The sequence below is a fragment of the Dendrobates tinctorius genome, unplaced genomic scaffold (assembly GCF_039654945.1).
Source record: "Dendrobates tinctorius isolate UK_male_01 unplaced genomic scaffold, ASM3965494v1 ptg000322l, whole genome shotgun sequence".
Lineage (NCBI taxonomy): Eukaryota > Metazoa > Chordata > Amphibia > Anura > Dendrobatidae > Dendrobates > Dendrobates tinctorius.
Window position 1 is genome coordinate 1,449,816 of NW_027361989.1, and position 24,492 is coordinate 1,474,307.

The 24,492-nt window shown below is 48.1% G+C and overlaps 1 protein-coding gene across 1 annotated transcript in view; it reads right to left on the minus strand.

Annotated features, from left to right (window-relative positions):
- The window catches only part of LOC141074056 (uncharacterized), a 30,734-nt gene extending 6,242 nt beyond the window's left edge, over window positions 1-24,492 (minus strand). Inside the window, exons 1-4 of the mRNA XM_073561574.1 lie at window positions 24,373-24,492; window positions 3,793-3,972; window positions 3,595-3,718; window positions 3,434-3,511 (exon numbers count right to left, since the gene is read on the minus strand). Coding sequence (XP_073417675.1) covers window positions 3,434-3,511; window positions 3,595-3,718; window positions 3,793-3,972; window positions 24,373-24,492 — 502 coding nt within the window. The remainder of the gene's footprint in view (window positions 1-3,433; window positions 3,512-3,594; window positions 3,719-3,792; window positions 3,973-24,372) is intronic.

The window sequence follows — 24,492 nt, forward strand, 5'->3', positions numbered from 1 at the left end:
CCTCACAATAGCCACAATATTATAGGCATTATCACCAATAATACCAACACTATTATATGCATTATGTAATAATGGGGGCAGGTCAGTGAGGGATCAGCGACCTGTCATAAGCCAATACAGAGGAATATGTAATCAGAGCACCACATAAAGCCCCGCCCACAGCCCCGCCCCAGAGCACGAGAATCTCATTAACTGAAAACTACAAATACAGATTAAACAACAACCACAAGACGGATTTCATCACCAGGTATCATTGTAATCAGTATAACGGTGCTGACCTGACAGTGTCTGTAGGTTACTGAGCACAATCCTGCTGACAGGGGCACTTTAAATTTAGCTCTTAGGCATTTGGAAGAGGCAATGGAGAGATTTTTTGAAGATCATCAGGGAGTTACTGACTCACATTAGGCAGGAAGGCCGATCCCACCACAATCAAACCATCATACAGAATGAACAGGTTAAAAAAAGACAGAATAAAAAAATATGTTACATCCCCAACAACAACGTATGTACGAGGGGAGAACACTAAACTGGAGTTGCCCTCATTTATGGTGGACCATTGGAGCCACTATGGATCCTGAGCAGAAGAGCAGAGAACGTATTTGTTCTCCCCATTTCAGGAGAGATTGTGCAGTAATCTGAATTCCTTAGGATGGAAAACATAATGGAATTCATGACGTTTAGTAAATCTATGAAACCAGGGCTGGAGCCAACACATCTCCTGCAGGCGGGAATAACTGTATATTACAGCCATCAGCCACGCACAGCTTAGAGATCTATCATGGCACAGGTGGAATGTTTGTCCTGTAGATTATCACAATCCTCCTTGAAATTACTGTATATTTTGGACCATAAGACGCACCTAGGTTTTAGAGGAAATAAGGAAAAAAAATTGAACCAAAAAATGTGGTCAATTCTGTACTTAATATCCCCTATCCTGGTATATATGGCCCCCTCATCCTCATTCTGAAACACATGGCCCCCTCATCCCTACCCTGGTATGCATGGCCCTCTCCTCCCCATTCTGATACACATGGCCCCCTCATAATAATAATAATAATAATAATAATGATAAATTTTATTTCTATAGCGCCGACATATTCCACAGCACTTTACATTTCAGAGGGGATTTGTACAGACAATAGACATTACAGCATAACAATAATCACATAGATCATAACAGATACCAAGAGGAATGAGGGCCCTGCTCGCAAGCTTACAATCTATGAGGAAAAAAAGGGGAGACACGAAAGGTGGGTGGTAACAATTGCCCTGATTGTATGGACCAGCCATAATGTTAAGTGTGTAACAGTACAGACACAGAGGGCTAATGGATGCATAAAGCATGTGGGAACATGATGAGGGGAACCTGGTTATGGTAAAAAACTTTTGGCTTTGCCACATAGGGATAGATTAGGTTAATCTGTTGAGGCGGTAGGCCAGTCTGAATAATTGCGTTTTCAGGGCACGCTTAAAATTGTGGCCTCATCCCCCCCCTCATCCCTATCCTGGTATGCATGGCCACCTCATCCTTATCCTGGTATGCATGGCCCCATCCCTACCCTGGTATGCAGGGTCCCTATCTCATCCTAGTATGGATGGTCTCATCTCTATCCTGGTATGCATGGTCCCATCCCTATCCTGGTATTCAGGGCCCCATCTCGTCCTGGTATGCATGGCCCCATCTCGTCCTGGTATGCAGGGCCCCATCTCATCCTGGTATGCAGGGCCCCATCCTTATAAGTGGCCCCCATCCACATTCCTATCCTGGTATGCATGGCCCCAACAGAAAACATAAGAAAAACCAAACCATTACACTTACCTACCCGACGCTCCCTTGCAGCATCCTGCTCCGGTGCCAGCAACTGCTTTATGCTTGTAAGCAGCACTGATAACAGTGAGTATTCACAAATATTCATTTCTCTTAAGTAGCGACACACGTGACCGCAGGTAGCAGCAGGAAGCCGGTGGCTGACACTGCGCGCTACTGAAGAGCAAAGAATACTCACTGCCCTTTGCGTGCACAGTCCTGGCAGCTGTGCTCTGCTTGGGAGCAGCACATGACGTTCCTGCCATGCACTGCTTACAAGCATATAGCAGTTGCTGGCACCGGAGCAGGACGCTGCGAGGGAGCGCGGGGTAGGTAAGTGTAATGGTTTGTTTTTAATGTTTTCTGAAGGGGCCATGCATACCAGGATAGGGATGGGGATGGTGGTGTGGGCCAATTATAAGGATGGGGCCATGCATACCAGGACCGGGGTTGGGGGCCAGTCATATCAAGATACTATTATTAAAGAGAAATGAATATTCATTGCCCTCCAAGCCCATTGGCGTGGAATGCAGTGAATATTCATTTCTCTTTAGCAGCAAGAACAGGAGTTAGCCGCAGCCACCTGCTCCAGCCTCCTGTGACCCGCTGCTCCGCCGATGCCGTTCCCCCACCTCAGCCAGAGCCGGTACATCTGGACTATAAGACACCCCCCATTTTCCTCCACATTTTTGAAGGAAAAAAGTGTGTCTTATAGTCCGAAAAATATGGTAGTTTTAACACAAATTGAAAAGTCAGGAAAAAGGGAAACTCTGCTGTTATTGTACAGAAATTCACACTTGGCCTCACTGCACATTTACTGTTGTCGCTCATAAAAGGGAAGTTTGGCCCGAAAGACTGGACCTGGTCTTGTAGGGACCATGAGACATTCAGCAGCACAGAAGGGAGAGAAGATTTATCCGATAAGATCTCAGGGATCTAGGAAGCCAACAGCATCATTACCCTCCGCTTTCTCTTACAGGCCCAGCATAATATTTTTCTTCAAGTGATTTTCTAACTTTTCAGCACATTCTACGTACGCTGTCATTTGGCTTTATAGTTACAGATCTGGGCAGGTAACGGTCAGTGTCTTCTAATCCCAGAGGGGTAGGTGGATCCTCCATGTCATAAGGTCTATAGAAAAGGGCTTTCAATGCCCAAAGTCATTTGAACAGTTTTAGGTGTAGGAGAATGTTGTGGTCTAGAGGCAAAATGGTGATCATGGTAATACGGCCGGACTACACCACCGATAAAGCATCCACAGCCGGTGACTGAGAGGAATCTGTGACTTCTCTGCATTCAGTGGTTACTACTCACCTGGGTAGTCATACGTGGGAATCTCCTCTTTACACCACTCATCATCTCTCACATATGTCTCTGTAGTATTAATATGGGTCAGATCTTCACCCTGAAACAAATATTGTAAAAGTCACCGACAGATGGAGAAGTCCCATCTATGATCAGCTCTAATCCTGCCATCTCCACCGCTCTCATTACACAAGTATAAAACATATAATACTGGTGGATAAAACAAGACTGAGCACAAGACCTTCACAGCCGTCTACACATGATAGGGGAGATCTCCTGACACCTTCTCTCCATCTACCTGATGATCCTGAGGAGCACTGGGATCTTCTGGGTTACAGTCCTGTGGAAGAAGAGGATGGGGACATCTCTCTGGTGTTGTCCTCTTACTGGATAGATCTGGAGGAAACACATACAGGGACTGAATTCATTCTCTACATACAGATAATTATAGGCCGTGTGTATTTATTCCTGTCTATTACCTGGTGATGTGAGGGGCTCGGGAACCTCCATTATGACATTCTTGTACAGATCTTTGTGTGCTTCTAAATACTCCCACTGCTCCATGGAGAGATAAACAGCGATATCCTGACACCTTATAGGAACCTGACACATACAATGATACCGTCATCCCCCCGATCCCTTCATAGTGTTACTGTATAATGTCCCAGCATTGTCACCTCTCCAGTCAGCAGCTCAATCATCTTGTAGATGAGTTCTAGGATCTTCTGGTCATTGATGTCCTCATGGATCAGGGGGTGAGGTGGAGGCCCTGTGATTGCGCTCAGGGGTCTTCCCCATCCCTCAGATACAGGGTCCTGACAGCGATCACTAGAGGTCTTCTTCACCACTGTGTAATCCTGGTTATGGAGAGACACATTAATAAATCTCACTACAGACATTTCCAGAGTCCTCACCTCTCCAGTTCTGTCCATCTGTTATTCCCATAGATAAGAATGATGTAATGTGACGTCATCAGAATCTCTCACCTCTCCAGTGAGCCGGAAGAGGATCTCTAGGGTGAGGTGTAACATCCTCTCCGCCATCTTGTCTCTGTCCATATCCATCCTTGATGGGTAAATCAGGAATATTTTCTTTTGTAGAAGATCTTCACTGAGAGGATCCGATATTGTAGAGAACTGAATGAGAAGAAGATGATGCGATGTAACACTGTGCTTGAGAGCGGGCCCACCTGGAGCTACTGTCAGGGCTGGCGTTTGTACTGCACATGTATCAGAGTGCAGGGAGTGAGTCATGTGACCGCTCTTCAGTCTGTGGAGGAGAGGGGGAAGGAAGGTCACTCACCCAATCCAGGATGAGCGCGCTCTCCTTCAAAGCTCCCTGATGCAGAGAAGTCATCAGCCCCAAACGCCTGGACGCAGCGGGGCTTGCTCTGCCTGTGACTGTGAGCTGAGCTCACTGTCTGCACTCTTCTGCTTCTGTCTGGAAGGAGCCTGACAGCCAAGGAGGCTAGGAGCAGCACTGAGGACCAGGGACACACTGGACACAGCATGAGGACTGATGAGTATCTTGGCACATGTCATTTACTATTTGATATGTCTAATCTGTTGGTCGAATATATACATACAGATATATAAAGCAATGAAGGTTCTTAAAGGGTTTGTCCACTACTTTAAATTAACCCCCCAATGTATCCCCCTGGCGCCCCTAATGAATTTTGTAAATACCTCATGTTGTCTATACTGTCTGTGAGCGTCGCTATCGCTGGCCGCTCACAGGCAGCACATGACCCCTGGCTGCAGCCGGCTCTTGCTTCCGCTGACGTCCTGACAAGTGCTGGCAGCAGCCGGGGGTCCATCTTCCTCCTTCCGCGCTGGCTGCCAGGCTGTGGGCGGGGATATCCCCCCGCATCACACCCAGCATCTACCAAGCGCCCATTCATTGAGAAAGCGCGCAGTGGATGCTGGGTGTGACCCCGGGGGTAACCCCACCCACAACCCAGCAGCCACTGCGGGGACCCAGCGCTGAGTCACGCCTCACTTGTGACATCAGCGCTGGGTTACGTGCTGCCTGTGAGCGGCCAGCGATAACACCGCACACAGGCAGTATAGGCAACATGAGGTATTTACAAAATTCATTAGGGGCCCCGGGGGGGATACATTGGGGGTTAATTTAAAGTAGTGGACAACCCCTTTAAACTTTTATGTCTTGTTTATCCTGCAAGCTGGACAGAGACTAAGGGTATGTGCACACGTTGCTTATTCCATTGTGGATTTTTCTGCACGGACTCTGCAGAATCCGCAGGTAAAGCGACCTGTGTTTTACCTGTGGGTTTCCTGCGGATTTAGTGCGGATTTGCTCTGAGTTTTACACTGCGGATTCCTATAATGGAATAGGTGTAAAAACGCTGTGGAATCCGCACAAAGAATTGACATGCTGTGGAAAATAAACCGCTGTGCTTCCGCGCTGAATTTTCCGCAGCATGTGCACAGCGGTTTTTGTTGCTCACTATGGGCCTGATTCACCGTCTCTCCTGCCTTGATTGACATGGCTGACGTCTCCTGTGTCATCCACTGTCTGTCCAGCTCTCGCACCTGCACAGGAGGGAACAGGAGCTGCGCAGCGCAACAGACTGGATGACATAGGAGGCGTCAGCCACGTCAGTAAAGGCAGGAGGATGGCAATTGTGGGGTCAGAGGAGGCGCTGAGCAGGGACCATAGACACTCATCCGACTGGACGCTGCCGATTAGCTTACGAGAAGGAGAATGATTATTTTCTTAAGTTTGTGAGCGGCTGGAATCTTGCAGGATGGCTTTTTAAATGTGGCTAAAAGGCGGTGGCTACAGGTCTTACAGATTAAAGGGAGCCTTTCAGCATGCTGTCCCCATATAAGGTCCGACCAGCATCGCCCTCACATACAGTGTTCTAGAATGCCCTCTATACGTCCCCAATCCTCTATGCAAGGCACAAAAAAGAGCTTTCATTATACTCACAGACGGCGCGGTCTGGGCGTCTCTAGTCTTGATCCGGTGCCTACCCTCTTCTTGTGATCGCTGTCCCGCTTCGTGTGGAAGATGCGTCCTACATCATGCATTCAGTGTCCTCTAGCGCACTCCTGTGCAGGCGCACTTATCTTTGCCCTACTGAAGTCAGAGCACAGTATTGTAGTGCGCATGCGCCGGCTTTACTTCCAAGTCATCAGCGCCCTTTAGCCTTTCCCAGCACATACGCACTACAGTACTTAGCTTTGCTTTCAGCAGCCCAGAGAAAAGTGCGCCTGCACAGGAGCACAATGGGTGACACTGTGTGGATGACTAAGGACGTGTCATCCAGATGATGCAGTTATGGAGAATGGCGATCATAAGTCAAGACCAGCTATGCCTTGGTGAGCGCCATTGGTGAGTATAATGAGAGGTCATTTTTATGCCATGCAGAGGCAATTGGGGACAGATTTACAGCTTTCCATATAGACTCTGCCTATGGGGGTGCATTACACTATAGAGGCTGCCTATGGGGGTGCATTATACTATAGAGGCTGCCTATGGGGGTGCATTATACTATAGAGGCTGCCTATGGGGGTGCATTATACTATAGAGCCTGCCTATGGGGAAGCATTACACTATAGAGTCTGCCTATGGGGGTGCATTATACTATAGAGGCTGCCTATGGGGATGCATTACACTATAGAGTCTGCCTATGGGGATGCATTACATTATAGAGGCTGCCTATGAGGGTGCATTACACTATAGAGGCTGCCTATGGGGATGCATTACACTATAGAGGCTGCCTATGGGGATGCATTATACTATAGAGGCTGCCTATGGGGATGCACTACATTATAGAGGCTGCCTATGGGGATGCATTACACTATAGAGGCTGCCTATGGGGGTGCATTATACTATAGAGGCTGCCTATGGGGATGCATTATACTATAGAGGCTGCCTATGGGGATGCATTACAATATAGAGGCTGCCTATGAGGGTGCATTACACTATAGAGGCTGCCTATGAGGGTGCATTACACTATAGAGGCTGCCTATGGGGAGTGCATTACACTATAGACTCTGCCTATGGGGATACATTACACTATAGAGGCTGCCTATGGGGAAGCATTACACTATAGAGGCAGCCTATGGAGATGCATTACGCTATAGAGGCTGCCTATGGGGATGCATTATACTATAGAGGCTGCCTATGGGGATGCATTACACTATAGAGGCTGCGTATGGGGAAGCATTACGCTATAGAGGCTGCCTATGGGGATGCATTAAATTATAGAGGCTGCCTATGGGGATGCATTACGCTATACAGGCTGCCTATGGGAAGTATTACACTATAGACTCTGCCTATGGGGATGCATTACACTATAGAGGCTGCCTATGGGGAAGCATTACATTATAGAGGCTGCCTATGGGGAAGCATTACACTATAGAGGCTGCCTATGGGGATGCATTACACTATAGAGGCTGCCTATGGGGATGCATTACTCTATAGAGTCTGCCTATGGGGGTGCATTACACTATAGAGGCTGCCTATGGGGATGCATTATACTATAGAGGCTGCCTATGGGGATGCATTACTCTATAGAGTCTGCCTATGGGGGTGCATTACACTATAGAGGCTGCCTATGGGGATGCATTACACTATAGAGGCTGCCTATGGGGATGCATTACTCTATAGAGTCTGCCTATGGGGGTGCATTACATTATAGAGGCTGCCTATGGGGATGCATTACACTATAGAGGCTGCCTATGGGGAGTGCATTACATTATAGAGGCTGCCTATGGGGGTGCATTACACTATAGAGGCTGCCTATGGGGGTGCATTACACTATAGAGGCTGCCTATGGGGATGCATTACACTATAGAGGCTGCCTATGGGGGTGCATTACACTATAGACTCTGCCTATGGGGGTGCATTACACTATAGAGGCTGCCTATGGGGATGCATTACTCTATAGAGTCTGCCTATGGGGAGTGCATTACATTATAGAGGCTGCCTATGGGGGTGCATTACACTATAGAGTCTGCCTATGGGGATGCATTACACTATAGAGGCTGCCTATGGGGATGCATTATACTATAGAGTCTGCCTATGGGGATGCATTACACTATAGACTCTGCCTATGGGGAGTGTATTATACTATAAAGAGAGGTGTTACAGGGAGAGGCGGCAGCATGACACAGATTTGGTGCCAAGCAAAGAAAAGGGGTGCGGGGAGGAATCTGAGGTACCGGCCATGGTAAAGTGCCCGAGGCAGCTGGTTGTGGGGCAGAACTCTGCTTACAGGGGCATAATGGGGGCGGCATTACACTGTGTGGGGCCAAGAAAGGGGCCCTGTACTATGGGAACACTCCATCTCCTCACTGCCTGTCCTCCATAGTGGGGTCGTATGTATCTATTACAGGAAACAGAAATGTGATGATTCTTATAAAGAGTCTCAGTGCAGAAGGGGTTAATGTCCCCCGCGCTCAGTAATGGGGAATCTCCACATACCTCCACCTGCAGAGCCGCACTCCACATATATGGCTGCTCTGTGCACAGGACCTGTGATGAGGTCACAGGAGGGGAGGAGTCAGGGGTCACATGATCTCCGGAGTGCAGACCTCCATGGAGCCTTCTCCTCAGTGACATTCCCGCCATTATTCGCCCCTCACTACAGGCACAATTACCCCGCGCCGCCTTCTCTACACAGTGTTATGTGTGGAATGTAACGTGTGATTTCTCTGGAGGGAAATAGACCCCCCACACATGAGGGGATTCTCACCAGTTACCGGCCGTCTACTATATGGCGGCATATGATTGTGCTATCGACTCCACACCAGGAGCTAAAATGCCCAAATCTCGGTTATTTCCCCCTTCCAGAGTCCGGCTGAGGCCGGGGTCACACATAATGTATACAACAATCGGTCGGTGTTTCAGGACCGAGAATCACAGAAATGTTCCCTGATCAGTGATCCGTGTGTCCTCCGTGTGCAGAGCGAGGATGCGATCTCCTCACATCAAAGTGTCCGTGTGGCGAGATTTTACTGCAAAATGGACATTTGACGGATCCATGGCCTGAAATATTATAGGTCTTTATAGTTCATACAGATATAGATGGCAGAATCGCCGATAATTCTGTAAAATCATGACAGAACCCGACAGGAGAGGAGACATAGTTCACATACAATAAACCATTGCAGAACCATTAGATTTATAGATGTCAGTGACTAATAGTGTCAGTACTATGTGTACTATGGCTAGAGGAGCGCTAGGGTGAGGGCAAAGGACACTGCTTCCGAGACACGAGGAGCGTGCCCCTCTAGTCCCATTAGCCCGGAACCGCTACTGCGGAGCCAGGGAAGGTTCCCCCTGGAACGCTGTGCCCTGTTAACCATCACAGGGCGCAGCACACATTAGACTGCCGCTCTGAGCATGTACTGCATCTGCACTTACAGTCGCCACTAACCAGCCTGAGCTTGGTGCTGGAAAGCACACTATCTATGCACGGCGCCGTACGGACGGACGCTGCTACACATGCGGTACTGTGATGCCTGTGCTGACTGGCGCTAACAGATGAGAGACTGAATGCACTGTGGCGCTAGGCAGTACCAGTACTAGGTGCTGACTCTAACTCTGTGACCCTAACTCATACACAACCGAGGGAGGGGAGTCATAATGAGTCATTCACCTGTCTCATACAGCCATCATCACACACACCACTATAACAATAAGAATTAATCTCTATCATAGCACATAGCGGGGCAGCCATGCGAGGCTTTTATAGCCACGACCTTCCGGGACCTTCCTGATGGTCGAATCAGAGCAGGAGCTGGACCTAAGCATGTGACCTCCTATCTCCAATGAGAGATCATCCAACGGGCATGCTCAGTGGACCGAAAGGAGGACTTAGTCCCTGGAGTAGCTCGCTGCTGACCAGCATACTAAGTCGCCAGGAGCAAAGGTCGGAGCAGGACGCCGGTGCATGTCGGCGGAGACCCTCATTCTCTCCTTGGAGGCCCGGATGGCATCCTGAGTGCAATCCCAAATGTCACGAGCCTCCACCACCCAGTCTGCCACCCTGGAATTGGTGGACAACATGGGCATAGGGGCAGGGATGCGCGGAAGCTGTCCATAATTAAGTAGGAATAGGGTCTAGCCGGTGGAATCGGCCACAGTATTGCTCAAAGCAAACTCTGCCCATGGTAGCAGGGATGCCCTGTCATCTTGCCTGACCGAGACAAAATTTCGTAGGTATGTGACCATGGTCTGGTTGGTTCTCTCTACCAACCCGTTCATCTCGGGATGACAGGCCGAGGAGAGATTTAGCTCAATGCTGAGCAGACTACAGAGCTCTCTCCAAAATCGAGACGCAAACTGGGGACCCCAGTCACTGACTATCTTGTCTGGCATTCCATGCAAGCGAAAGACAAGTTTAATGAACAATGCTGCCAGGCCTTGTGCAGAAGGTAGCCGCGAGAGTGGCACCAGGTGCACCATCTTGAAGAAATCATAGAATCGTAGAGTAGGAAGAGACCTCCTGGGCCATCTGGTCCAACCCCCTGCTCAAAGCAGGATTCGCTAAATCATGCCAGACAGATGTCTGTCCAGCCTCTGTTTGAAGACTTCTATTGAAAGAGAACTCACCACCTCTCGTGGGAGCTTGTGCCACTCATTGATCACTCTGTCAAAAAGTTTTTTCTAATATCTAATCTGTGTCTCCTCCCATTCAGTTTCATCCCATTGCTTCTAGTCTTTCCTTGTACAAATGAGAATAAAGATGATCCTTCTACAATGTGACAGCCCTTGAGATATTTGTAGACAGCTATTAAGTCTCCTCTCAGTCTTCTCTTTTGCAAGCTAAACATTCCCAAATCCTGCAACCTTTCCTCATAAGACAGGTTTTGCAGACCGGTCATCATTCTGGTCGCTCTTTTCTGAACTTGCTCCAGTTTGTTGATGCCTTTTTTAAAATGTGGCGCCCAAACCTGGACACAGTATTCCAGATGAGGTCTGACCAAAGAGGAGTAGAGGACAATAATGACTTTACGTGATCTAGACTGTATGCTTCTGTTAATACATCCTAGAATTGCGTTTGCCTTTTTTGCTGCTGCATCACACTGTTGACTCATATTCAGTCTGTGATCTATTAGTATACCCAAGTCTTTTTCACATGTGCTGTTGCTTAGCCCTATTCATCCCATTCTGTATATGCTTTTTTCATTTTTATTGCCCAGATGTAGTACTTTGCATTTTTCCCTGTTAAAAACCATTCTGTTAGTTGCTGCCCACTTCTCCAGTTTATTTATATCATTTTGAATCCTTTCTCTCTCTTCTCTAGTATTAGCTATCCCTCCTAGCTTTGTGTCATCAGCAAATTTAATCAGTTTACCCTCAATTCTTTCATCTAAATCATTGATAAAGATGTTGAACAATACAGGGCCCAGGACAGAGCCCTGTGGTACCCCACTTGAGACATTCTTCCAACTGGATGTGCAGCCATTTACGACCACTCTTTGGGTCCAATCACTAAGCCAGTTTTAAATCCACCTTACAGTTGCCTTGTCCATTTCATACCAAGTCATTTTTGTTCGATAAGGATTGTGTGAGATACTTTGTCAAATGCTTTGCTGAAGTCAAGATATACTATATCTACAGCATTTCCCTGATCCACCCAATCAGTGATTCTGTCATAGACGGAAATTAAGTTAGTCTGGCATGATTTATTAGTTACAAACCCATGCTGACTCTGTTTAATCACTTCATTCTTATCCAGGTACTGACATACATGTTGTTTAATAATTTGTTCAAAGATCTTTCCTGGTATAGAAGTCAGACTCACCAGCCTATAGTTGCCTGGGTCCACCTTCTTCCCCTTTTTGAAGATTGGAACATTTGCTCTTCTCCAGTCTTCTGGGACTTCTCCTGTACTCCAAGAATTTTCAAATATTATGGAGAGGAGTTCAAAAATTTCTTCTGCTATCTCCTTCAGTACTCTGGGGTATAGTTCATCTAGACCTGGAGACTTGAATTCATTTAGGTTAGCTAAGTGTTTCCTCACTATCTTTCTGTTTATAGATATCCTGGATTCCTCTATTCCCTTTCTGAGAGAAAACAGATGCAAAATAGGAATTTAAAAGTTTGGCCTTCTCAACATCCTTTCTTACCATTTCATCATTTTCATCCGGTAAAAATCCTATAGCATCTTTGACTTTTCTTTTACTTTTGACATATCCCCAAAATCCTTTATTATTGCTTTTGACGTCTCTTGCAAGCCTCAGTTCATTGTCAGCTTTAGTTAATCTGATTTGTGCCCTGCAAGTTCTGCAAACAGCATTATATTATTCTTTAGCTGTGCCTCCCTCTTTCCATTTTATAAACATTTCATTCCTCCTTTTTAGCATGTGCTTAAGTTCTGTGTTCATCCATCCTGGTTTCCTTAAATGCTTCCTATTCTTCCCTCTTTTTGGAATTGTTAACAATTGTGCTTGAGAATTTCATTTTTAAAGATTTCCCATCCTTCCTGGACAGTTTTGTCCTTAAGGATATCCAGCCATTGGATCCCTCCAATTCTCTTTCTGAATCCCTTAAAATCTGCCTTTCTGAAATCTAACCTTGACATCTGAGTCTTCACAGGTCTTACTCCTCTAGTTATCCAAAATTCTAAAATAGCACGGTCGCTACCTCCTAGGGTCCCAGCCACTTTTACCTCCTCAACCATTTCCTCCCTGTTTATAAGGATTAGATCCAAGGTAGCAGATCCCCTTGTTTTCTCCCCTACCTTTTGGAAGATAAAGTTGTCAGCAAGAGAGGATAAGAATTTCCTTGACCTGTTAGTTTTGCCTGAGAGAGATTCCCAACAAATGTCAGGATAGTTGAAATCTCCCATGACAACTATGTCATATTTTTTGGAGAACTTGGCCATTTGATGCATAAAGAGTTCATCCATATCTTCAGCTTGCACAGGCGGCCTGTAGTAAATGCCTACAATGGTGTCCTTTCCATTGTTCTGTCCTTGTATTCTTACCCAAACAGTAAGTAAGTCCTTGTATTCTTACTCTCAACAGGGAATCCCCCATGACCACCACTCTCCGTTTTTTCTTCACAACATTTTTCTTTCTCCATCCAGGAGGATTCTGAAGGCGTACAAGGTTGCTGTTTGTGGGCAGAGTCTTATCCTGATGTATTTCTTCATCATTCTCCTGCGTAAGAGCCTGGTACTGGTTCCTGAGCAGTATGGGTGCTGACTGCCTCCCGATCCTCTGCTTCTCTGGGTCACATGTTTCCAATTCCTCTTGGTATAGTTCATACCTTAGTTTCTGTAATGTTTGGAGGATTGTGTTTGTGGGACTACGTTTGTGTGCCTCTTCTAGTGCGCTTTGTTTTGATTAATTTCCTCTATTTGGTGTAGTGTTGGTTTTTTATTCTGGGACACTATTTTACCCTGGATGTTGGCCTTGTGGGCGCACCATACTGTAGATACGGACACATCAGGTGTGATATTAATTGTGAAATATTCTGATAATGCTTCCTGCAATTGGGGCCTAATTTTATGGGATGTGATTCGGTAGTTATTTACTCTCCATGGGGAATATGTCGGATAGTTGTGTCCCTCTGTAATTTGACCGGAGACATGGTCCGACCAGGTTATGTTCCCTATCATGGCCTTTTGGATGTCCTGTAATAACTAGAGTTGAGCGACTTTTGTTTTTTTAGGGTCGCGTTTCGTTTCGTGAAACCCGACTTTTCCAAAAGTCGGGTCAAGCAAGATCGTCCGATTATAGGGAAAAGTCGGGGTCGTCCCGAAAAACGAAACCCAATGTAAGTCAATGGGTAATAAAAGTCGGCAGTGAGAGGAGGACAGGAAACACACCTACAGTGCCCATTTGAATGCCAAAAGCATCAATTCTTCTTTCTTAAGCTTGTCAACCTTAATTAACTTCATAATACAAGTTACGCACTGAAAAATGGGGGTTATTTGGCTACAAACTGTGGGGGGGAGGGCTGGCTCCAGGTTTTAATGTGCCCTGGGCAAAAGAGCGCCCCTTTAACACATACCACAACTCATCATGCTCCGATACGGCAGAGAAATAGCGGTATAGTACAATGAAAAATACCTCACTTTTTACATCTCATGACGAGGCCCATCTATTTCTCCATACAGAATCATTGGTCCCATATAATGTTTGAAACAGTATATGATGAGCTCCACATAATGCTACAGTAAATGTTGGTCCCTATGGATGAAGCTCCACTGTCTTATGGGCCCAAATAATGCTCCAAACATAATGGGCCCCATTTCTAATGCTCTAGTGTATAATGGGCCCTGTAAATGCTGCTCCAGTGTCTGATGTCCACGTTTGGAATGTTCCAGTGTATGGTGGGCCCCATCTATCATTCTCCAGAGTATAGTGCTCCCCAAAAATTGCTGTCCCAACATTGAAAACAATCAAATAAGTCTCCTTGCTAGGGAATCCCTGTACTTGTCTGGACAGGTGCTGTAGCTTGCTTAACAGCTCGCCAGCCGTTCTCACGCCCAGTATGGATTACACGTGATTGCACAAAGGTGAGAAAGGGTACCGTATCCCCAGATAACATGTATGGATAGCGTACACATTCAAAATATATGTCTCAGGAGGCAGGCTCAGACGGTGTTAGGCCCAGTATGGATTGCACGTGATTGCACAAAGGTTAGAAAGGGTACCGTATCCCCGGATAACATGTATGGATAGCGTACACATTCAAAATATATGTCTATACAGCATGAGGCAGGCTCAGACGGTGTTAGGCCCAGTATGGATTGCACGTGATTGCACAAAGGTTAGAAAGGGTACCGTATCCCTGGATAACATGTATGGATAGCGTACACATTCAAAATATATGTCTATACAGCATGAGGCAGGCTCAGACGGTGTTAGGCCCAGTATGGATTGCACGTGATTGCACAAAGGTTAGAAAGGGTACCGTATCCCCGGATAACATGTATGGATAGCGTACACATTCAAAATATATGTCTATACAGCATGTGGCAGGCTCAGACGGTGTTAGGCCCAGTATGGATTGCACGTGATTGCACAAAGGTTAGAAAGGGTACCGTATCCCTGGATAACATGTATGGATAGCGTACACATTCAAAATATATGTCTCAGGAGGCAGGCACAGACGGTGTTAGGCCCAGTATGGATTGCACGTGATTGCACAAAGGTTAGAAAGGGTACCGTATCCCTGGATAACATGTATGGATAGCGTACACATTCAAAATATATGTCTATACAGCATGAGGCAGGCTCAGACGGTGTTAGGCCCAGTATGGATTGCACGTGATTGCACAAAGGTTAGAAAGGGTACCGTATCCCTGGATAACATGTATGGATAGCGTACACATTCAAAATATATGTCTCAGGAGGCAGGCTCAGATGGTGTTAGGCCCAGTATGGATTGCACGTGATTGCACAAAGGTTAGAAAGGGTACCGTATCCCTGGATAACATGTATGGATAGCGTACACATTCAAAATATATGTCTATACAGCATGAGGCAGGCTCAGACGGTGTTAGGCCCAGTATGGATTGCACGTGATTGCACAAAGGTTAGAAAGGGTACCGTATCCCTGGATAACATGTATGGATAGCGTACACATTCAAAATATATGTCTCAGGAGGCAGGCTCAGACGGTGTCAGGCACAGTATGGATTTGACAGCCCAGATTACACAGCGGAGGAGCAGGGAGAGGTAAAGATTGCAAATGCTGGGGCCCTGCCCAAGCAAGGGGGGCCCACTCGTGGGCGTCGGTACTGGCACTGGGCCCCTCATAGTACAGCGGTGTGTCTGACGGCGGGTGTGCACCGTCACCACCGTCAGAGACACTTGATTGCAGTATGAGGGACCCTGTGCCAGTGCCCGCGCCCAAGAGTCGGCCTACCCACCTGTCCAGGGCAATGGCACTCGCACGGTGTCATGCAGTAGGTGGTGACCCCGGCCATGGGGGGGGGGAGGCAGCACAGTTAGGGAGTTTTAGAAAGTGGCATATGTTGATGTTGGACATTCAGCTGATGCAAAAGGCGAAATAGGTGAAGTACCAGGAAGAGGTGGACCAAAGCAAGCCATTTTTCTGTCACCCTATGTGTCATCAGGGGAAGGTGGGACAAAATCCTTGGAAACCCATGCGTGGTTCATTTTAATGAAGGTTAGATCATCCACATTTTGGGTTGACAGACGGGTCCTTTTTTCTGTCAGGATTGATCCAGCTGTACTGAAGACTCTTTCCGATAGCACACTTGCAGCTGAGCAAGCGAGCTCCTGTAAGGCATATTGGGCCAATTCAGGCCAGGTGTCCAGTTTAGCGGCCCAATAGTCAAAGGGGAATGACCTGTGTGGGAGAACATCGATATGGGAGGAAAAGTAGTTTGTTACCATAGTTGACAACTGCTGTCTCCTGTCACTTTCCATCGATGCAGTATTACCAGTTGTGTGAGCGGTATTTGAAAAATCAGTCCACAACATTGTCATGAAACCCCTGTCTCCAACGCCACTTCTGCTGTGTGCACCACGAACACCTCTGCCAAGCTGCCCCCGGCCCGTACGGCTCGTGTGAGAACCATCACCGCTGCTGTGTGCTGGGAATGCCTCAAGCAACCGATTTACCAGAGTTGCTTGTTTATTAGCCAATATTAGGTCAAGGTTCTCCTGTGGCATGATGTTTTGTAATTTGCCTTTATAGCGTGGATCCAGGATGCTGGCCAACCAGTAGTCGTCATCGTTCATCATTTTGGCAATGCGGGGGTCCCTTTTTAGGATCTGCAAGGCATAATCTGACATGTGGGCCAATGTTCCCGGTGTCAATGATGCACTGCGAGTGCTGGGTGGAGGAGCACTTTCTTTCAAATCCACATCCCTCCAGTCACGCACAAACCCTGTACCAGACCTTGCCACGCCAACATTTTCACTTGCCCCATGAGATGCATCCTCCTCCCCTAAGTAATCATCCCCATCATCCTCCTCCTCCTCCTCTTCTTCCTCCACCTCGTCCAGGAGAGGTCCCTGAGCAGACAATGGCTGAATGTCATCAAGGATTCCCTCCTCCTCTTCCTCCTCATCAACATTGGCTGCAGATGCCTGCTCCTTAAGGTGCGTCAAAGTTTGCATGAGCAGACGCATAAGTGGGATGCTCATGCTTAGGATGGCGTCGTCTGCGCTTACCAGCCGTGTGCATTCCTCAAAACACTGAAGGACTTTACAAAGGTCTTTCAGCTTCGACCACTGCACACCTGTCAACTCCATTTCTGCTCTCAAAGTGCCTGGCCGTGTATCCTCCCACAAATGCATTATGGCCTGCCTCTGCTCGCACAGCCGCTCCACCATGTGCAGGGTGGAGTTCCACCTCGTTGCAATGTCGATAATGAGGCGGTGGTTGGGAAGGTGGAGCAATCGCTGCAGCTTCTGCATACGAACGGAGTGTACAGGCGACCGGCGGATGTGCGCGCACAGTCTTCGCACCTTTTGGAGCAGGGCTGTTAACTCCGGATAATTTTTGAGGAAGCACTGCACCACCAGGTTCAAGGTGTGAGCCAAGCAAGGTATGTGGCTGAGTTTTGAAAGGGCTATGGCTGCCACAAAATTACGGCCGTTATCACTAACTACCTTGCCTGCCTCAAGATGTACACTGCCCAGCCATGACTCAGTTTGTCGCTTCAAGTACTCGGCCAGCACCTCGGCGGTGTGTCTGTCGCCCAAACACATCATCTGCAACACAGCCTGCTGACGCTTTCCACTAGCTGCTCGATAGGGGGACACATCGTGTGCAACAGTGGCAGCTGCAGATGGAGTGCTCGTACGACTGCGCTCTGTGGACGAGCTTTCGCTTCTGGAGGAGGTGGAGGAGGAGGAGGAGGGTCGAACGCCTACAGCCAACTGTTTCCTATACCGTGGGCTAGGCAGCACTGTCCCACCACCGCTGTCCCCTGTGGACCCTGCATCCACCACATTAACCCAGTGCGCAGTGATGGACACGTAACGGCCCTGGCCATGCCGACTGGACCATGCATCAGTTGTGAGGTGCACCTTTCCGCTCACTGACTGCTTGAGTGCATGGACAATGCGGTCTTTCACATGATGGTGGAGGGCTGGGATGGCTTTGCTAGAGAAGAAGTGGCGACTGGGTAGGTCATAACGTGGTACTGCATAGGCCATGAGTTCGCGGAAAGCTGTGCTTTCCACCAACCGAAAGGGCATCATCTCAAACGAGATTAGTTTGGCAATGTGGGCGTTCAAACCCAGTGTACGCGGATGAGAGACTGAGTACTTTCTTGACCTACTCATAGTGTCTGGGAGGGTGAGCTGGACTTGAGAGCTGCATATGGTGGAAGTAGCGGTGGACAGGGCGGACTGAGAGAGGGTTGATGATGGTGATGGAGTTGGTGTTCTTTCTGATGGCCTAGAATCAGTCTTTCGTTGATATAACAGTGGGATTCCCTGACTGCTGTGGTCTTGCAACGACACCTCAACATTTGCTGCTGTGCTAACCGGTGGGCTTACAGTGGGGGAAACAATGTAGCGTTGCTGACTACCTTCGTTGTGATCAGTTGCACATGTGGTACTTGAGGTTTGGTGTTGTGTCCACGCTTGCAAGTGCATGCTGGTTAAATGTCTAAGCATGCAACTGGTATTCAAATTTTTCAGATTTTTCCCTCGGCTAAAGGTCTTTGCGCACTTCTTACAGATAACCTTGGCCTGATCATGAGGATTTTGTTCAAAAAAGTGCCACACTGCACTCTTCCTACTTTGGCAGACATTTTGCGGCCTAGCACGCTGTGATCTTTTGACCCTCTGGACAAGCTGTCCAGCAACTCTTTTGATGTTTGGAACCTGTCTTTGGAGTGCTCCGGGCCTGCCAGATAACAGCTGTTGCGATGTCGATGTCTGCTGTGGATGCTCCTCATCTGAGCTATTGGAAGCAGCACCCTCTTCCCCCAATGGATGCCAATCTGGGTCAACAACTGGGTCATCCATCACCTCCTCTTCTATGTCATGTGCACCTTCCTCTGTGTCACCGTGTATGGTGGTATAGTGTGCGGGAAGGGGCACCTGAGTCTCATCAGGGTCAGAATCTGGCTCTGTACACTGCGAGGACAATGTAGTGCTCTGAGTGAATGTACCAGCAGAATCATCCATCAGCGGCTGTGCATCAGTGCACTCCATGTCAGATTCATCTTGGCCTGGGTAATTCACCATTTCACTTGATAATCCAGGCATGGTATGTGAAAACAGCTCCATGGAGTAATCAGTAGTATGGCCTGCGTCATCCTTCAATCTTGGTTGGGGTGAAGGACACAAGGAAAGGTGTGGTTCATGAACATGAGCCTCCAATGACGACTCAGTGCTTTTACTTTTTACAACTGAAGAAGAGGAGGCGATAGAGCTGGAGGCTGAGTCAGCAATGTAAGACAAAACTTTTTCCTGATGCTCTGGCTTTAAAAGCGGTTTGCCAACTCCTAGAAAACTAAGCGTTCGAGGCCTTATGTAGCCAGACGATGACGCAGGGTCAGCACCTCCTGCATTCGGTCCTATTTTGCTCTTGCCACTACCATCAGATCCACCACCAACACCATCATTACCAGCTGCCAACCCCCGCCCAATTCCACGGCCTCTTCCACCAGCCTTCCTCATTTTTGGTAGAAATGTAGACAAAATCCAACAAACTATATAGTAATGTAAAACAAGGTACAAGGTGTCTATAGGACAGGGGAGATTTTGAATTTCTGCACACACTTGTGGACAGTGGACACTTTTGGATTGTGTGAGGCCCACTGATATCTGAGCGCTATGTGACAGGCTCGATGGCACTGCTGTGACAAAAGTGACTAGAGGATAAGGGAGATTTTGAATATCTGCACACACTTTTGGACACTGGACACTTTTGGATTGTGTGAGGCCCACTGGTATCTGAGCGCTATGTGACAGGCTCGATGGCACTGCTGTGACAAAAGTGACTAGAGGATAAGGGAGATTTTGAATATCTGCACACACTTTTGGACACTGGACACTTTTGGATTGTGTGAGGCCCACTGATATCTGAGCGCTATGTGACAGGCTCGATGGCACTGCTGTGACAAAAGTGACTAGAGGATAAGGGAGATTTTGAATTTCTGCACACACTTGTGGACAGTGGACACTTTTGGATTGTGTGAGGCCCACTGATATCTGAGCGCTATGTGACAGGCTCGATGACACTGCTGTGACAAAAGTGACTAGAGGATAAGGGAGATTTTGAATTTCTGCACACACTTGTGGACAGTGGACACTTTTGGATTGTGTGAGGCCCACTGGTATCTGAGCGCTATGTGACAGGCTCGATGGCACAGCTGTGACAAAAGTGACTAGAGGATAAGGGAGATTTTGAATTTCTGCACACACTTGTGGACAGTGGACACTTTTGGATTGTGTGAGGCCCACTGATATCTGAGCGCTATGTGACAGGCTCGATGGCACAGCTGTGACAAAAGTGACTAGAGGATAAGGGAGATTTTGAATTTCTGCACACACTTGTGGACAGTGGACACTTTTGGATTGTGTGAGGCCCACTGATATCTGAGCGCTATGTGACAGGCTCGATGGCACAGCTGTGACAAAAGTGACTAGAGGATAAGTGAGATTTTGAATTTCTGCACACACTTGTGGACAGTGGACACTTTTGGATTGTGTGAGGCCCACTGATATCTGAGCGCTATGTGACAGGCTCGATGGCACTGCTGTGACAAAAGTGACTAGAGGATAAGGGAGATTTTGAATATCTGCACACACTTTTGGACACTGGACACTTTTGGATTGTGTGAGGCCCACTGATATCTGAGCGCTATGTGACAGGCTCGATGGCACAGCTGTGACAAAAGTGACTAGAGGATAAGGGAGATTTTGAATTTCTGCACACACTTGTGGACAGTGGACACTTTTGGATTGTGTGAGGCCCACTGATATCTGAGCGCTATGTGACAGGCTCGATGGCACAGCTGTGACAAAAGTGACTAGAGGATAAGGGAGATTTTGAATCTCTGCACACACATTTGGACACTGGACACTTTTGGATTGTGTGAGGCCCAATGAATATCTGAGCGCTATGTGACAGGCTCGATGGCACAGCTGTGACAAAAGTGACTAGAGGATAAGGGAGATTGGATTGCTTTTAAAAAAGCAGTTTACGGAGCAGTGGGTAAACAGCAATGCCAGCCTGTCAGGAAGCCTTAGAAGGCAGCCCAACAACCAACACCACTGATACACCACTATATAGCCTCCCCTTGCACTGCACACACAGTGACTGGTGTGTTGTGCAGGCCAAATTGCTAGCAGCAGAAGCAGTTTTTTTTTCTTCTCAGCAGTACAAAAAAAAAAAAAATTGGGATTGCTTTTAAAAAAGCAGTTTGCGGAGCAGTGGGTAAACAGCAATGCCAGCCTGTCAGGAAGCCTTAAAAGGCAGCCCAACAACCAACACCACTGATACACCACTATATAGCCTCCCCTTGCACTGCACACACAGTGACTGGTGTGTTGTGCAGGCCAAATCGCTAGCAGCAGAAGCAGTTTTTTTGTCTTCTTCCCTGCCTAACGCTCTCCCTACAGAATCAGCAGCAACCTCTCCCTATACTAAGATCGGCAGAAGTAAGATGGCGGTCGGCGTGCACGCCCTTTTATACACCCTGTGACGCCCACCAAAGCAAGCCAATCACTTGCATGCCCTTCTGAAAGATGGTGGTGACCCGTGCCTATGTCATCACGTTGCCCACAGTGTCCGTGGATCCTGATTGGCTGAAAAAGAACGCAAAACAAACTTTTGAAACGCGACTTTGGCGCGTAAGTCGCCGACCTCGTGGCCGACCTCATCCTAGGGTCGGGTTTCGTTTCATGAAACCCGACTTTGCCAAAAGTCGGCAACTTTTGAATTTTTTCGACCCGTTTCGCTCAACTCTAGTAATAACCATTTATCTGTGACCATTAGATCAGTTCTGGAATAACTTCTATGGTAGTGTGAGTAGAAGGTGTAATCCCGCTTGGAGGCATGTAGAACCCACCAGACATCATAGAGTTGGGGTGGAGAGGTGCCCTGTGTCAGGTCAGGTGCATATGGGTCGCCCTCCCAGGGCTGTGGGGTACTCGGTACTGGGCCGGTATCAGCAGGATGTGTCACAGCAGCAGTGACCTGGTCCGTGGCCCTGGGCTCCCAAGTAATAGGGGAGATTGAATTGTGGAAATGCAGTGGATTAGATAAATAGTTCGTGATGCCACCTGTGGTGTTCGGCAACTGAGTTGTTAGGCCGATGCTGCATGCAGATCCTCTGGGATTGGTGGTGTGGTGCAGCAAAGATGTTAAATCTCCCCACAGGTGGAGCTGTAGTCCCAGGGCACTGTAAAAAGGAGATAATAGTAGGGAGACGTGGATGGTGCAGAAATGTAGCAGTGTTGAGGATGTTGGCGCCGGAATGAGTGGAGGACACAAGGGCTTGTAGTTCCAAAGCTTTACTCACAGTCTGTAGTACGTACAGGTGCCTGCCTCCATGCTGTGTCCTCCAGGTCAGGGGCTCAGTCAACCTACAGGCAAGATGGAATGCTCCATTCCAACACTCCACCAACATGTACCTTTCTGAACGTCTCCTCTATAGCGCCTTTGAGTGAAGTACTCCCAGTACTGAGTTACGCTGGAGTTCCTCCTGTCAGATGTTCCCAAGAACTATACTTATATGGCAGACAGCTGTAGCCTGCTTCGGGGACTCCTTACTCCTAAGTCCCGGCTCACTATCCAAGTTGCTGTTGTGCCCTCAAGTCTTAGATGGGAGTAGTGCATTTACAGCCCACTACTCCTCCGGTGTCTGCTGTAGGACCCTTAGTATCCATACAACCTCAGGGACCGGGCCTCGGCCTTGCGCTTAGAACTTCTAGGCATCGTTCTCTCCTAACCCACGTCCTCTGTTCCCTTTTACTCCTACGTTCCGTACTAGTCTTTCCTTCTTATAGAAGATCAGGTTTCTCTTCAATGTCTGTCTATCTTTCTTTCCTTTCCCGTGCCAGCAGACCCAGATCACTGTCATCTGCTGCAGCACTTCCTTCCTCCATCCCTCTCTCAGGGATCTCCTGACTCACTCTCTCTCTAACTCACCGACTGACTGCTTGACTGCCCGAAATCCTAAACCTTGCCGCTCTTTTTATGTTAGGAGTGGCGGAAGGCACTAAAAAAAATAAATAATTAAAGTGCCTTCGCCACTCGGGGTCCACCGTGCGGTGGATGGCAAAACCGCTGCTGGGAGAGACAGAGCACTAATATGCACAGGGTTCTAACTCACCCAGATGCAATAAGGCAAGCCCTGTTAAAGTACACAGAGCTGCAGGGAAAAATAACACAAAATAGTGTCACTGAGCCTGTTTACAGCACAGGATCTCAGCAGCACACGTGCGGTAGCCGGAAACCGGAGTAGTTAAGGATAGTCACTACAACCGAGCGGACTTACCGTGTACACGTGTGCTCGGCGTCGCAACTGCGCACGCCTGGAAAGGCTGCAACCGCAAATATCGCAAGCGCGATGCAGGACGCTAAGCTGCTGGAAGATGGAGCTTGTGCGCGTTGGCGCAGGTGCTGACAGAATACCACTCACTCACACAGACGTAATAACCGAGGGAAGGGTTTCATAATGAGTCAGTGACCAGTCCAAGCATCCGTCACCATACACACAGCAGCAGTATAAAAATACTAGCGCATGGCATAGCGGCCATGCGCACTTTTTATAGCGTACGGGACCTGCTAGAAATCTCCAGAGCCCTGAGCTAAGCCAATGGAATCAGGAGCAGGACCTGAGCACCTGACTCCTGAACTCCAATGGGAGCTCGTCCCGTGGGTATGCTCAGAAGTTGGAAAAAAGGACTTAGCCTCTGGAGACAAATGTGAGAACCTGGATTCCCACATAGGCAGCATAGAACCCAGATTCTTAACATTACCCCCCTCCTAGGGCCCCCTCCTCCCTGAACCTTCCGATCAGGGGAGACGAGATCGAAAGGCCTCAGGAGGGACAACCAGGAGACAATAGGAGTGGGAGTTTTAGGAGGAGGCCGCCGTGTAACGGCGGGCGTAGCCACACTCCACTTGGGAAGGCTATCCCGAGCACACAGGGTGCATGCTCGAATAAACTTTTTTACATCCCGAGCCCTGTGCGGCCACCAATACGAACCGGCCAGAGACTTCGTGGTCTGCATATAGCCACGATGGCCGTCCGCATCGGGCGCGTGTGCCCACGCGAGGACTTTAGACCGCTGGCAAGGAGGGACAAAAGCCTCACCTACCGACTCATCGTCAGACCACTGCGGGGCGCTGTCTTCCGGAGAAGCAGCGGGTGGATGAAAACAACCGCATATGGACTCATGAGCCGGACATGTTTCAGAAATGGCGCGAGACACTTCCAT